General features: G+C 35.6%; 1 protein-coding gene across 4 annotated transcripts in view; it reads right to left on the bottom strand.

Moving 5' to 3' along the window:
- VRK2 (VRK serine/threonine kinase 2) overlaps nt 1–11,074 on the bottom strand; it is a 90,954-nt gene extending 79,880 nt beyond the window's left edge. The window contains exons 1-2 of one of the 4 annotated variants that reach the window (XM_003758264.4): nt 10,943–11,074; nt 6,743–6,883 (exon numbers count right to left, since the gene is read on the bottom strand). In XM_003758264.4, coding sequence (XP_003758312.1) covers nt 6,743–6,878 — 136 coding nt within the window. In that variant the 5' untranslated portion in view covers nt 6,879–6,883; nt 10,943–11,074. Of the gene's footprint in view, nt 1–6,742; nt 6,884–7,121; nt 7,164–10,942 lie in introns of those variants that run through there. The other 3 variants (XM_031950508.1, XM_012540200.3, XM_012540202.3) reach the window with 3 other exon arrangements.
- Nucleotides 11,075–15,045: the final 3,971 nt, after the last annotated feature.

The following is a 15,045-nucleotide window of genomic DNA, read 5'->3' as shown; positions in this document are numbered from 1 at the left end:
GAAGAAGAGATGAGATGAGCTTTAGCAGCAATATTCATTGTTTACCCAAAGATTGGAACAATCAGAAGTCACAATCGCAAATGTAATACTGATAAAAAGATATATTCAAGAGTCAATTAAGGATAGCATATAAATTTAAGTGACTACTAAAATTCTTTGTTTATACCTTTCAAATTCAGTGATTTTCTTGTTATTCAAGTTTCCTAAATATACACACACATACACACACAAACACACACACACAGATATACTGTTTCTGGAAAATCTCTCATTTTTTTCTTCCTCTCTAAAGCAGAGGTTAGCAACCTGAGGTCCAAGAACATCTTCTTTTTCTTTTTTTAATATTTTAAGGACATTTCAATAAATTGATTTCCTTGGTGATCTATGTATTTTATTTTATGGATCTGAAAATATCATTCTTAGATATCCATAAACTTCACCAGATTGCCAAAGGAGTCTGTTATGCATATTAGAACTTCTGACCTAAACAATACTTTTCAGGTAGTTTACAAGCAAAATTAGTCACCTTCTTTTATAGAGAAGTCAAAGCGCTAACAATCACAAAGACTTTTTTCATTGTTTGACTGTAGAAAAGACATCAGGTCAGGAAGACTAATAATGGACATTTTTACCTACTTTTTATTATTGTTTGCTCATTTATTTCACTTCTCAAGCCATTTTAATTTTTAAAAAAAGGCTTAGTACATAATTCTTCAGTTATATTTGCACAGTATGTCTAATTCAACATGTCTGGACAAAATGACTGACTATATAACAAGACTGACTATATAACAAGGAGCCAGACAGAAAAGATCAAGTTGCAATCATCAATATATATCTCATATAAAAATACCCAGATAATCCTCTCTGCATAGGCCCTATAAAATAAGTAGTATGCCATGAGGTTTAGAAGACTGATTCTGAAGTTAAAAAGACCTGGATTCAAGTAATACCTCTGATAACTACTAGCTATGAGACTCTGGGAAAGTTACTTAATCTCTTCATGCTCCAGGCAATATTCTTAAGACTATAAAACTATCTAAAATTAGTGAGTTGTGTAGAAGAAGGAACATGAGACAGGAATAGGGGAGTTTTCATAGTAGCCATTTTCTAAACCAATGGAATAATATATCTTGATAAAAATATAGAGGATTGTTCAGTATTTCTCAATAAAGTGAGCACTAATAACCCTCAGCAAATATTTTAAAGTATTTCAAAGAAAGTAGAAGAAAAATCTATAAAAGATGATAAAACACTTATATAAAATCTAAAAAGTTTCAAAGATTTGATCTAGAAGAGACACTTGGGAAGCTACCCAGTCAAACCCTTTCATTTTATGGATGAAGGAGCAAAAGTCAAAAGAAGTAAAATGGCTTGCCAGAAGCCACAGAAGTAGTAAGTGGTGGGTCATCTGACTTCAAATCTCATTCTTTCTACTGAAACAACCTGTTTGTGAGCAATAAATCTCTCTGTGTATGAAACAAATAACATGTCACATCCTTGTCTCAAGGTTTTTACCTGTTCCTAACTGGCTATAATGTGCTATTGAGAATACAAGTAAAGTCAAAAGGGCACTAGACTTAAAAAAAAAATCAAAAGATCAGAATTTTAATGTCAACTCTTTCACTAACTGGGATCTTGGCAAAGGTATGATGGTAAACAACTCTGAAAAAAAATGTATGCATAATCCACTTTTAAATATAATCTGCTTTATTAACATTTCCTCCATCCTTTTCTTAAGTCTAGACAATCAATAACATCCAAAAAAATAAAAACAAAAATCAAACTGTGATTTGCAGAGTTTGCTAGTTTCTAAGACATAAATGCTTGGATTGTAAATTTAACAATCATCTCTTGTGATCCATTACAAACTGGCCCCAGCACTCTCTTGAACTTTGGACAAATCATTATAACTCTCTGGGCCTCTATTTCCTCAACTATAAAATTAGGAAATTGGAATAAATGACATCTAAAATCTCTCCTAGGTCCAATGTTTATCATCCTCTAACAAGGGAATATCAACTGACCACAGCTAAAACAGATTTCAAGGAAAGAAGAAATTTTTGGAGATAAATCTAGTTCTAGCCATGATGCAAAAAAAGCCTTTTGACAAATTTGACAGAAACTTGTCCCATAATTTGTTCTTTTGACTTCTTGTTAATTCTGAGATCCAGGGCATTTAAAGCAGGAAATGAATATAACATGATCTTCAACTCACAACTTTTTAGTACATTATTCACACTACTACAGTGACTAAAAAAAAAAAAAAAATCTATTGTGTAATATGTGATGACCTTCTATCTCAAATATGACTTATTCAATTTATATTTTGTAAATACTTATGGACATGTTTGTTTCCCTCAATAAAATGTGGGGTACTTGAGGGCAAAGATCACTTCATTTTTGTCTTTGTATCCTCTGTGCCTAGTATAACACATCATAAAGAGAAAGTGCTTTACAAATGCTTTATAACAGATTGAGGGCAGCTCAGTCTGTGAAATGGATAGTGTCTCAGGTCTGGAATAAAAAAAAACACATCTTCCCGAGTTCAAATCTAGCTTCAGACATTTACTAGCTGCATGACCTGGAACAAGTCACTCAATCCTGTTTGCCTCCATTTCCTCTTCTATAAAATGAGCTAGAGAAGAAAATGGCAAACCACCTTGACATTCATGCCAAGAAAACTCCAAATGGGGACACAAAGAATCAAATATAAGGACTGAACCACAATAAAAATAGACTGAGGAAGCTAGAACTTGTCTGATGGAGATCCTGATCACTCTCCTCTAAGGCCAAGAAACTTGAATCAGCATTCTATCAAAAGAATCTAAGGTTTCCACTAAGACAAAAAAATGACAAAGTTTGCTAAACTCCACAACATTACTGGCCAGAGATCTCTCTCCTATACTAGAGTTCTACAAAATTATTTTTCTCATTTGATACTAAGGTCATAGTCATTTTTCCGTTCCCTTAAGTCATTTTATTTTTTTCTCCTCTTCCTTTCTCTCTCCTTTTTTTTCCTTTTTCCCTCTCTCCTTCTCCTCCTTTACAAAGCATCAGAAGAACCCAGGCTTTGTTCTTGTATTCAGACTATTTTTTTCCTCACACGACAATTTTTCCTACAAATGCTACAGGCACACTATCACTCTAAGTAGACTGTAAATATCAAAACTTCCTTGCCCCTTTGCCTTCTCTGTAAGATGCTGATTACTGAAGGGTCTTATTGATCTCAAAGCTAGAGGATGGTTGAACATGCACAATGCAAGAGAAATAGCAGCTAGTTTATTCCCAGCCTTAGGCAAAAGATTCTGATGAAGTACCTGCCAAAGCAACATATTTTGGAGAGAGTCATACCTGAAAAGAATGTTATCAGGCACAAAAGTATTGAGAAAAACTTGAATTTATTGGCTTCTTCTTCATGTAGTACATTGACATACAAGAGGACAAGAATAAAGATGAAATATAGAAACTTTATGTAATTCCATACAGATTAGCTTGTACATCTTGAAAATTGCCATTCAAAACATCAGTTTGATGGATTTATTACTGATGGCTCCTCACCAAACAGTTGACTCTCTCTATAATTTATTAGCATCATTTCTGATAGAAAGTGGATATTCTGAAGATACTGGTCTCATTAGAGATACTGAAATATCTGGCCTCTTCCCAAAACAGCTAAACCCATTTTGAGAGCCTCTCAAATATGCACATTCTCTAACGTTACTGATGTCTACTTTCTAAATCTCACCAGAGAGAATCTGGAAATGTTTCATAAAAGAAAACTTGAGTGAAGTAAGCAGAATAACATAGTTTATATATAACTACAATAATTCAAACACAAGGAACACTAAAACAAAGCTTAAACTCTGTGTAAGTAGAATGACACATCTTGGTCCCAGAGAACAGATAAAGAAACATACCTAAAGGGATAATATGTATATGGAAAGCTGTATATACACTGCCACACTAGATGGGCTGATTGGTTTTATTTAACTTTTTCTTTATTAGAAAGGGTACGTTGGATGTGTGTATTGGAGGTGAAAGAAAGTTCACATATATCAAGAAATGATTTTAAACTAAAAAAAGGTCATCAATAAACATTTTTTTCAAGAAACAATTTGATACAAAGACTACTTAACAATCTAGGATAAATGAATGACGAACCTGGAATATATGTAATATTTGTGCTCAGAGTGAAAATAACAAACAGGAATCTTACTGTATTTGACTATCCAAATAAATAATAACAACAATAACAATTGAAGTCAAATGAAATATCTGCTAAACAAATGTATTTCCTCTCTTACAAGAGAAATCAAACTATGGTCTTACAATGATAATAAAATACTGAATGATAATAAAACACTGAAAATTAATTGGAGATTGATGTTTGCCTTGCCTCTATAGGTTCTGTATTAAAATATTTTGCTACTGGGATACATGCGTGAATTAAATGTGATACAAAGCATGTATCAAAAAAAAAAATCATATGTACACCTCCTCTTTGATGCTTTTTCTTTGGAGTTTCTTATATAATTTTCAAACCAGAGAAATAGGTATAGAAGGTGTTATTTATAGTTAGGTTCCAATTAGTGTGAATAATGAATCTTTCAAAATGGTCGCATTATTGGAGTTCATGCCATATAGATGCATTAGGCTGGAACCAATTACCCTATTTTACATAATTATAACTTGGAATAATGTGAATCTGAAAACATGACTACTTCAGAAGATTCATTATTCTCATTAATCAAGACTTAACTGTGGTTTTGGTTTTTCTTTCAAGGAGAATGACTTTAGACAAAAAACAGAACAAAAAGGACTAAGAGTTATTCTGCATAATGAGCCTGGAGAAAACAAGAGAGCCCATAACTACTATTTTTGAGTTCAAGTCACAAGGCCCAGATGGAAGATATCATTAGGTACTGAAAAAAGTGGGTAATGTGAACCATTATCTGAGATATTAGAAAGTAAAGAATACATAAGATGCTTCAGCATGGAAGAGGAAAAATTACTCAATTAAAAAAAAAGTTTTGCAGAGTTGAGGTCAATGAACCTGTCTTTGATTGTTCATAAAATTCTAGTTTAAGAGTTTTTAATCTTTTTTTGTGCCATGGCCCTCTCTACCCATCTGGTGAATGTTGTAGACTTCTCAGAATAATATTTTTAAATAAAGTAAAATATATGGGATTACAAAGAAAGTCAATTGTGTTGAAATACAGTTATCAAAATATATATTTTTAAAGAAAAAGAAGAAAGGAAAAAGTCTCACATGTAAAAACCGTTTATAAGATCCCATTTTGTGGGGGCAAAATCAAATTGAAACAAAACAACAACCTGGAAAGTAAGGGAATAAGTACCACCAATTGATGAACAACTGAATAAGCTGTGATATAAGAATGTAATGGAATATTATGGTGCTGTAAGAAATGAGACAATAGATGATTACAAAGCAAATACAAAGACTTGTATGAACTGATATAAGGTGAAGCAAGTAGAACAAGAGAATGTTATATTATAACATAAGTTTTATAATAATAAATGATTTTGAAAACTTTTAGAGACTGATAAAAATGAAATTAGCAGAATCAAGAGAACAACTAATCTAACAACAACATTATTAAAACAAGTCATTTTGAAAGATGTAAGAACTAAGGGGGAAAAGCAAAATTTTCATAACAAATATCCATGGTTAAATGAAACAAATTTCTCCCAAGTTTTAAATAACAGACAGATGGACATAGATATTATACTTATCTTTGTTTACTTCATATTTTATACACAAACATATACTTGTCTCATTCTGCCTCTCTATAACGGATAACATGTTTCAATATCAGTCTTCTAGAAACATAAATAATCATTGTATTTCTCATAGTTCCTGCAACTTTGTCACCAGCTCTTATCAGGAAAATTTTACTGACATCTAAAATTTCTAAATTGACCCCTTTGCACCTTCCATCTATTGGTTGAGCTAACCAGAAAAAAAAAATCTAATCTTTCCTTCCCCAGAAAATCTTTCAAATCTTTAACAAAGCTGTCTTGCACAATCTGAATCTTTTCTTCTCTAAGATGAGCCTACTTTCTTCAACTGATCCTTATATGACAAGGACTCTAAGCCATTTACCATCCTGACTGCCCTCCCACCTCCTATCCTCCTTCTTTCTTACTCCTCCCTCCTCCCTCCTCCTTCAGCCACTTTGCAGCTTATCAATATCCTTCTCAATCCATGGTGCCAAGAACTGAACACAAAACTTTAGATGAACACAGAAAGGTCAGAACACAGTGCAACTCTCACCTCCCAATTCCTAGAAAACATACCCGTCAATGCAAACAAGATTTCATTATCATTTCTGATTATCACATCACAATGCAGGCTCATATTTATCTGTCCACAATTTTCTTAGGAATGGAAGTCAACTTCTATTCCAGAATTAGCCCTTTCAGAAAGGCAATATCCTCTACCTTTTGCATTTTTTGTTTGTTTGTTTCTTTGTCCTTTCATTATAACTGCCCTACTAATTGGAAGCTTAACACAATGTCTTGGTCTTAACACAATGTCTCAGATATCTTCTCTTGAACTTGAGATTTCACTAAATACTTGTTGGTATTTTACTGTTATATAAAACAGGTTTTTGAATTGCCTACTTATTTCAAAATGTCCACTTGGAATTTTTTTTCCCAATCACATAAAACTATAGTCAAATACAAAAACATTTGATAATTGCCACAGATACTTTACCTAAATATATTAATCCAAACCCTCCAGAACCGATCATGTTTCCCAACTGCCATGTTTTTCCTTCTGTATCTTTGAGAATCATGCCTTTTGGGAGGGGAACAGGAAGTTTGGATTTCTCTTGCCTTTTGGGTGCCATTACTCCTATAAAAGTTAGACAAGGGTATGAGCATTATAACAAAACAAAAACTTTATCAAATTAACGATATCTAACTACAAATAATCAATTTCACAAATGCACTATTTCATTTAAACTGAAAACTAAAAATAGTAAACTGTGGTGTTCTCTTCTTTTGTATAATATATGATGGTTCTCTGGGTGCAGGTTTCTTGAGGAGGTTTTCTGGAGGCAGCCTTAGTTTTAGTTCAAAGTAATAATCACCTCAAATGCAGCCAGCTGATAAAATCCAGTCCTTTATTGTGTCCTTCAAAGTCTTGAGCTTCAGCCCCTAGCTCCCTCCAAATGTCTCCAGCCAGCACAAAGGTAGAATATGGAATGAATCTGTCCCCGCCTCCGAGAGTGGGCTTCTGTCTGGGCTTCTGTGTCTGGCCCTGAGAGCTTCTTCCTTGTAAGCTGTACACTGAGTACACACCAATCATTACATCACTATTTATAACCATTATTTGTTGTAGGATTAAATCAATTCTAAACTAGATTTAAACATTGTCTTCTCAATTCCACTTAGTACCTTGTTTCAAGTTCTGGCCCATAACATCTCCTTGTAGGATCAGATCAATCATACTGAACCATGCTAAATTAGATAATTATTGTCTCTATCAATTCTAATGGCTTAACACTTTGTAAGGATTCCAACAGTAAACAGCGCAAAAAATGGACTATTTTAGTTTGTCCAGACTATACCCATATAATTTTTCATAGTTGAGTGTTTAACATGGTGTAATCATGTAATCAGATGTATATAAAAATTTTTTACAATGACAACAATATACTCCTATGTGATCTTTCACTCTCTCCTCAACTCAAATCTCACTCATCTAGACACCAAAATAATTTCCCTCAACCTTAGATCTAATCATGTCACACCCTTAATCAAAAAACTCCAATGGCTACCTGTTACCCCTAAAATCAAATATAAGCTGCTTTATTCAGCATTTTAAAAGTTTCATAACTTGGATCCATCTACCTAAACTGAGTATTGAACTCATTATATGAACTCACACATTTTTGTAGTCTAACCAAATTGGCTTTCTTGTCCCTAACACTCAACACTATCTCTGGCCCAACATATTTGCAAATTGTTAGCCTTACATTCTAGTGGCACATCGGATAGAACCAGGAGCCAAAAAGACCGGAGTTCAAATTCTGCCTCAGACATTTGCTAACTGTGGGACTCTGAAGAGCTTAATGTTTGCTTTAATCCACAGAAGGAAATAACAAACCACACCAGTATCTTTGCAAAAAAAAAAACCCTTATAAACAATACTGACATTAAAAAAAAAAAATGAACATAATAGCTAGAATATGCTGTCTACTCAGCTCAGCCTCTTAAACCTCATTTCCATCAAACTTCCACTCCAAAAACTGCTTTCTGCATGAGTCATCCCATAGTGTCCCTCAGTTCTCAACTATTAATACCTTCCTCTAATGTTACTTTGCGTGTTTTGCACACACTTACATGTGTGCCTGTTAGAATGTAAACTTTTTTATTTTTTTGACCAGGCAATTGGGATTAAGTTAATTTGCCCAGGGTCATACAGCTAGTAAGTGTTAAACATCTGTGGCCACAGTTGAACTTTCTTCAGAGCTGATGCTCTATGCACTTAGCCATCGAGCTTGAAGGCAGAATCTGTTTTGTTTTTGTCTTTGTATCCCTACTATACAGGTCAATGAATAGTACCTAGGAAGTGCTTAATAAATATTGGATTGATTGATGATTACCTATTTACAACTAACTAGATTATACTTCCAGCAAAACACTGATTACTGCCTTTTAGTTGGCAGGATTCAGGAATGTCACAGAATTCCTTCCACTTTCAACAGGAAGTGAGTCAGTCAATTAATCATAACATAAACATATCCTAACAAGCAGCTTGTGCTTGCTAATGAACTTTGTGTGTATATATAATCATATATGTATAGATATATGTGTATATGTACATACATACCTACATGCTAATGTTGTTCCCAAGTAGGATGGAAATTTCTTGAGGACAATAACTAGGGGGTGAGAGATGGGATGAAAGGAAAAGTGAAGTCTGTCTTTTACCATTTCCTAGCACAGTGCCTGAATTTCATTGGCACTTAATAACTGGCCCTTCTTCAATTGAATAAAAATTTCCCTCTTGCCACCAGAATATTCTAGTTAAGATCAGTGTTCATAAAGGAATAAATGATTAAAGTAACAGAGGTTAGGAAACTGAATCAGAATTTAAAATGTTATTTTTTTTTTTGTCCTGGGTGCCAATGAACCAGCAAGGCAAGTAGGAAGATATTTACTATTAATTGATTAAATTATCTGAAAAGTACATCTGGGCACCAACCAGCAACAACTTTGAGGGAAGCTACTTGAGATGCAGAATTAGACTGCTATAGGAGACTTAATGACCAGCTTCTCTTTAAAAAGAAAAAAAAAAAAAAAGCCTTCAGGAAAGATGGAAGCATATTCTGTATGCTCACCCTGTGAGCATATTCACAGACTGGCAGCAGCCAGGACTGTAGTCCCCATTTAACGCCTTCTTTTGGCATCATCAGTACTCTTTTTTCCTCTCACCTCACTGCGCCCTACTCCTGATTATTTACTTGCATTAACAGTGCTTCAAAAGACCTTTTTTTTTTCTTTCTTGGAACTCTGATTAAATCCTACGACATTCAACTTTAAGAAAAATGCAACTAACTCAAGGCCCTTCTCACAAAAGAGAACATCATGGGGACTTTTCAGGCCATACCGCCTTCTCTGAGGCAGAAGTGACTCATGCAGAAAGCCAGAATTGGCTTGGCAACACAAGATCTATGTGGGCAAGCCAAACAGTCCATCAGTGAGCAAGTCTCAGGGTGGTGGCTCTCTTGAAAGAAAAAAAAGGTTTCCTTTTTATTACCCTACATTAAAATACATTCACCACGTGAATGTATATATACAGTGCTCTGATTTTATCCACACTGTGTGTTTGTTAGTTACAAAGGAACAATCTGAAGCGAATCTTGCCTAAAAACAGCCCCCAATTATTTTTACCTTCTGAATCCAATTCTCCCTGTGCAACAAGAAAACTGTTTGGATCTGCACACATACATTGTATCTAGGATATACTACGACATATTTAACATATATAGGACTGCTTGCCATCTAGGGGAGGGGGTGGAGGGAGGGAGGGAAAAATCGGAACAGAAGTGAGTGCAAGAGATAATGTTGTAAAAAAAATTACCCTGGCATGGGTTCTGTCAATAAAAGTTACTATAATAAAAAAAAAAAAATGGTAAAACAAACAAACAAAAAAAGAGCCCCCAAAATATGTAAAGAAGAACTGCACATGTTTAACATATATTGACTTACTTGCAGTCTAGGGAAAGGGGATAGGGAGAAAAATTTGGCACACAAGGTTTTACAAGGGAGAATGTTTTAAACTACCTTAGCATGTATTTTGAAAATTAAAAACTATTATTAAAAAAAAAAAAAACTTCCCAAATTAAGCTTTTTGTAGATCCCAAGCGCGTGTGAATAAAATTTTCTTGGAAAAAAAAAAGGGGGGGGGGAGGATTATTAGCCTCCACTCATTCTCTAAGCAACCTCACCCCCCCAAAACAAAAAAGTTTATGGAAGAAGTAAAGCAAGTAAATGTGCACGCCACGTTCTAATCGGAGAAAGAAAAGCTTTGTTTTTAAAGCAGGTAACCAGGTAATCATCCTCTTTACTTAGCAGGAAATCAGGTTCTAAGGTTGAATAAATCGGAAGACGTTCCATGGAGAGCAGGGGAGGAAGGGGTTAATCAGCAGGCGGGTGGGGAGAGGGAGGGAGCGTAAAGGAATGAAGTTCACAAACAGAGGCAGCGTGCAAAGACGCTCCGCGGGGCAGCGGGAAGGGGCGGGGCCTGTGCTAGAGACGCCCTACGTGAGAGAGAGAAGGGGGGGAGGGGAAGAAGAGATGGAGAGTTGGGGGAAAGTTCGGAAAAGGGAAGCCGGAGCTTTTTGCCACAGGAGAAGCAGGCGGGATCGGCTCGTACCCCGACAAAGAAAAAAGAAAGACTGACCGGTTGCTTCAGAATTCCGCCCGAAGCTAGCCAGTCGCTCCCCAGACTTCCGAGGCCGCCGGCCTTTCCGGGCCCCGAGAGCAGCCGACCGCAGGCCGGAGCCACGCCTCCGGTGCGGAGAGAGGCGGGGCTTGCCCAAAAAGGAGGCGGGGCTTGCCCAAAAAGGAGGCGCCGCTTTGAATCGGAGCGCTGCGGGGCCGGGCTGCGGGGCCGGGCTGCCTGGCCCCGCTAACACGTGCTTTTCCGCGCGCTCTGCGCAGTCACCTTTAATAAAAGGCTGGGCGATGCGCACTTGCGTGGCCAAACCTTTGAGAACGTAAGGAGGGAAGGGAAACTGGATTGGAGAAGTGAAAGACAACTAAGGGCTGAGGGCTCCAGATTTCTTTTTTTTTTTTCTTAGAAAAATAGTTTTTTCAGTGTTTAAATCTGTTTAAGAGGCCGTCAGCTTTGGAATTATCAAGAATTCAAATCTTGCTTTTGATGCCAGCTGGAAAAAATTGGGAAAGACGCTTAACTTTCCAGTGTCCTGAAAGACGTAGCAATATTTCTATAGCCTCAACAGTCACAGATCTGGATAAATAAAACAAGTAGCACAACAATTAACTGTGGCGTCCGGCACGTACAAAATTACAGTACAAAATTACGTCTTGCCTGTAGGAAGAAGAGAAAGAAGAAGAGTAGAATTTACCGGGTGGCAGATCCCCAAGTACTGCCCTAGGCATTGTGGGGAATGGTCTGGCAAAAGCTACATAAACTATTACTGAATAGCACCATACTATAGCTGGTGGAAAGGATTAGTGGCAGAGGAAATAAGAGATGTGCTTCGAGAGGAAAGGCAAGCCTTGCTTTTCTGAGGTTCACAGGCTAACAAAGAATCCGTTGCTTATATTCACCAATTTGCCCCTAAAAATACTAAATGAAGTAGATTCAGAAAGGACCTAAGAAGTTACCAAATACCTTGTTTTCCTGAAAAGAACAAGGAACAGGGAATCGATTGTTTGTACTCAATTTGTCCCTAAAAATGCTAAATGAATTAGATTTAGAAAGAAACGGAGAAGTTGCCCAATTACCCTTTACAAATGGGGAAAGAGACCCAGGGAGGTCAGGTAATTGGCCAAATGTCTTAAGAGTCTTTCCAAAAAAAGCATTAGTAGTGGCAGATTTTTGCCAAATTTAATTTTTTGGAAACAAAAGTTTACAGAACAGAGATAAGAATCAAACTCAGTTTTCAACTATTGACTTTTCCAAGCCAAAATTAAACAAACAAAAAAAGCATCGTTTTTGTAACAGTTACTTCTGGACATATACCACTACCCCCACAGAAAGGGGGTAGTTCCTTTGCCAGGAAACACAACTTTGAATCTTCCCTTAACAAAAATTAAAAACATAACATACAGTAACTTCCTTTGACAATATATGTAACATTATACCCTAGTAGTAGTCTCCAATCTCTTTTTTTTTTTAAAGTTATTCAATAATAGCATTTTATAGTGCTTTAAGATTTGCAAAGCACTTTTTTGTTATCTGGTTCTCACTGAAAATCAAGTCAAACCAACAAGCATTTATTAAGTATTTTGTGCCAATTGTGTTAATCACTGGGGATATAAAAATAGTGCTCTTCTTAAAAAAAAAAAAATATCTACCCTCAAGGAACTTGAACTCAAATGAAGAAGGAAGGATACCATTCAAACAACTATGTACAAAGAAGATACTTCTGAGATTATCACAAAGGGAAAAGAGATGCTATTATCACTATTTTGCAGGTGAGGAAACAGATTGAGGAAAGGATCACAATCCTAATTAAATATCTGCAGTAAGTTCAGAAACTATTGTTTCTATTAGATATGTTCCTTATCTTTTCTAATGATTGTTATGTGATGCTTAAAAACAAAATTGAGGTACAAAGGAGACCCTAAAAGGTTGGAGTTACAGACCAGTGTTGTGAGGTATCTCAAAAGAATTTTGAGGCTTGAACTCATCTCCAAGTCAAGAGGCAAAGTTTATTATAATTGTAACATCAATTGAAGCAGGCTAAATTCTAAAAAAAAAAAAATAGCAAAGAACCATCAGCAAGAAAGATAGATTTATAGGAAAAAGATAGAGATCTGGTGCTTCTGACACTGATATGCTAGGTTTTAGATGTAGAATTGAGGAGTGGTCTGGTATGCACCTATTGAATTTTATAGTTTAGTCTGGGATGGACCTCCTCATCATCTCAGAAACTATTATTACTGACCAACAGATTTTTATCTGGTAGCCAGCACCATATGTAGAATTATAATACTCCCAAAGCCAGGTGACGTAGGGTTACTGTCACATGTCCCCCCAAACCATCAGTCTGACTTCAACTATAAAAATGAAAAGATTTATTAAATGTAGTCATCATATATATTGTTTTGGTTCTGTTTATTTCATTTTGTATCAGTTCTTACAAATTTTCCTGTGTTTTTGAATTCATTCATCTTTCTTCACTGAATAATGATATTCTATTATATTCATCTACCACAACATTTTAGGCATTTCTTAATCCAAGAGCATTAACTTTACTTGTAGTTCTTTATTACCACAAATATAGTGCCTGCCAATCAATAGCACTTATTAAGAATCTATTAATGCAATTAGGTGGCACCATTGGTAGAGCACGAGCCCAAAGTCAGAAAGACCTGAGTATAAATCCAGCCTCAGATACTTAGTTGTGTGACCTCTGGCAAGTCACAACCCAGTTTGCCTCAGTTTCCTTATCTGTAAAATGAGCTGGAGAAGAAAAGGATTAATAAATGGTAAATCACTATAGTATCTTTGCCAAGCTCTCAAATGGGGTCACACAGAATTTGACACAATTGAATAAGAGTCAATTATTATGTACCAGATACTATGTAAGATACTAGGGATACAAAGATAAATATGAAACAATTTCTGCCCTTTAGGAGTTTATTGGAGGAGATAACATATTCCTAAATACTCAAAAGTATCTGTGATTTTCTGGATTCGAGTTCCCTCTAACAATATATATTCCAAGCTATCCATGCCTGCCTGTTATATAGAACTGTCATTCATGTCCTTCCAAAAGTTTGACACTTGAAGTTTACTTACCACACTAAAGGCTTTTATCATTTTCTCATGTTTTGAAGCTACTAAGGATTTTCTCTAGCCATACATCCCTCATCCCTGCCTCCATCATATAACAAACCCATCTTCTCTTGCCAATATACAATTCTGTGATGTCTTTTCCTCCTGTTCTTCCTTCAGAACTCCTTCAGAGTTCCTCATTGGTTATATGTTGCCTGCTAATCCTTACCATGCTCCTTTTCCTTGGCCTCTGTGTAATCCTCATTCTTAGTTCTTCAAAGAATTAGCATTGTAGGTCTCATTGTCATATAGCAACACCAAAATTGTTGGCATTAAAAAAGGGGGGAATAAGGGTTAATGTTATAGAAAGAAGAATAAAAGTGCTTTTCAGTTTGCTGAAAGCACCCTCCACATCTTTTTCAACTCTGGTCCCATGTATTTATCTGTATTTTCTGACTCAGATATACATATTGTATGAGCTTTACATTGTCCATTCTAATGAATGTTGAAATCTGTAAGACATGCTTCATCTATGTGGCCTTTCCTGTGTACACAGGAAGGGCAAACTCCTTTTGAGAGATTACAGATTTCTTCTAGAAGACTCTGCAATGTCTGGGATCCTGATGCAGTCAATACAATGTCTGGGATCCTGATGCAATCAATACAATGTCTGGGATCCTGATGCAATCAATACAATGCTATCCTTAAAAGGAAACATCTAGAGAGGACCACACCATAAACAGGGATCCCCAAACCTAGTTCCATCACTTGATTACCTCCATTATGGTACATATTCCCACAGTTTATTTTTTTTTTCTGATGTTTGAACACTGAACAGGGTCATTTAAACATTTGAACATTGGTCATTGAACAAGGTTTTCCAAAAAGTAAATGGACATACAGATGGAAAGCACTTTGTTGCAAGTCTTCAAGGCAACATTTTGTTCTACCAATCTGATTATATCTTGGTAATAAACAAATAAGCAAAATTAAATCTTCTATTCTTTCTGTCTATACATAAATATATACAAAAT

Source organism: Sarcophilus harrisii, chromosome 2 (genome assembly GCF_902635505.1).
Source record: "Sarcophilus harrisii chromosome 2, mSarHar1.11, whole genome shotgun sequence".
Classification (NCBI taxonomy): Eukaryota; Metazoa; Chordata; class Mammalia; order Dasyuromorphia; family Dasyuridae; genus Sarcophilus; species Sarcophilus harrisii.
This window is presented reverse-complemented; position numbering and strand designations above follow the sequence as displayed.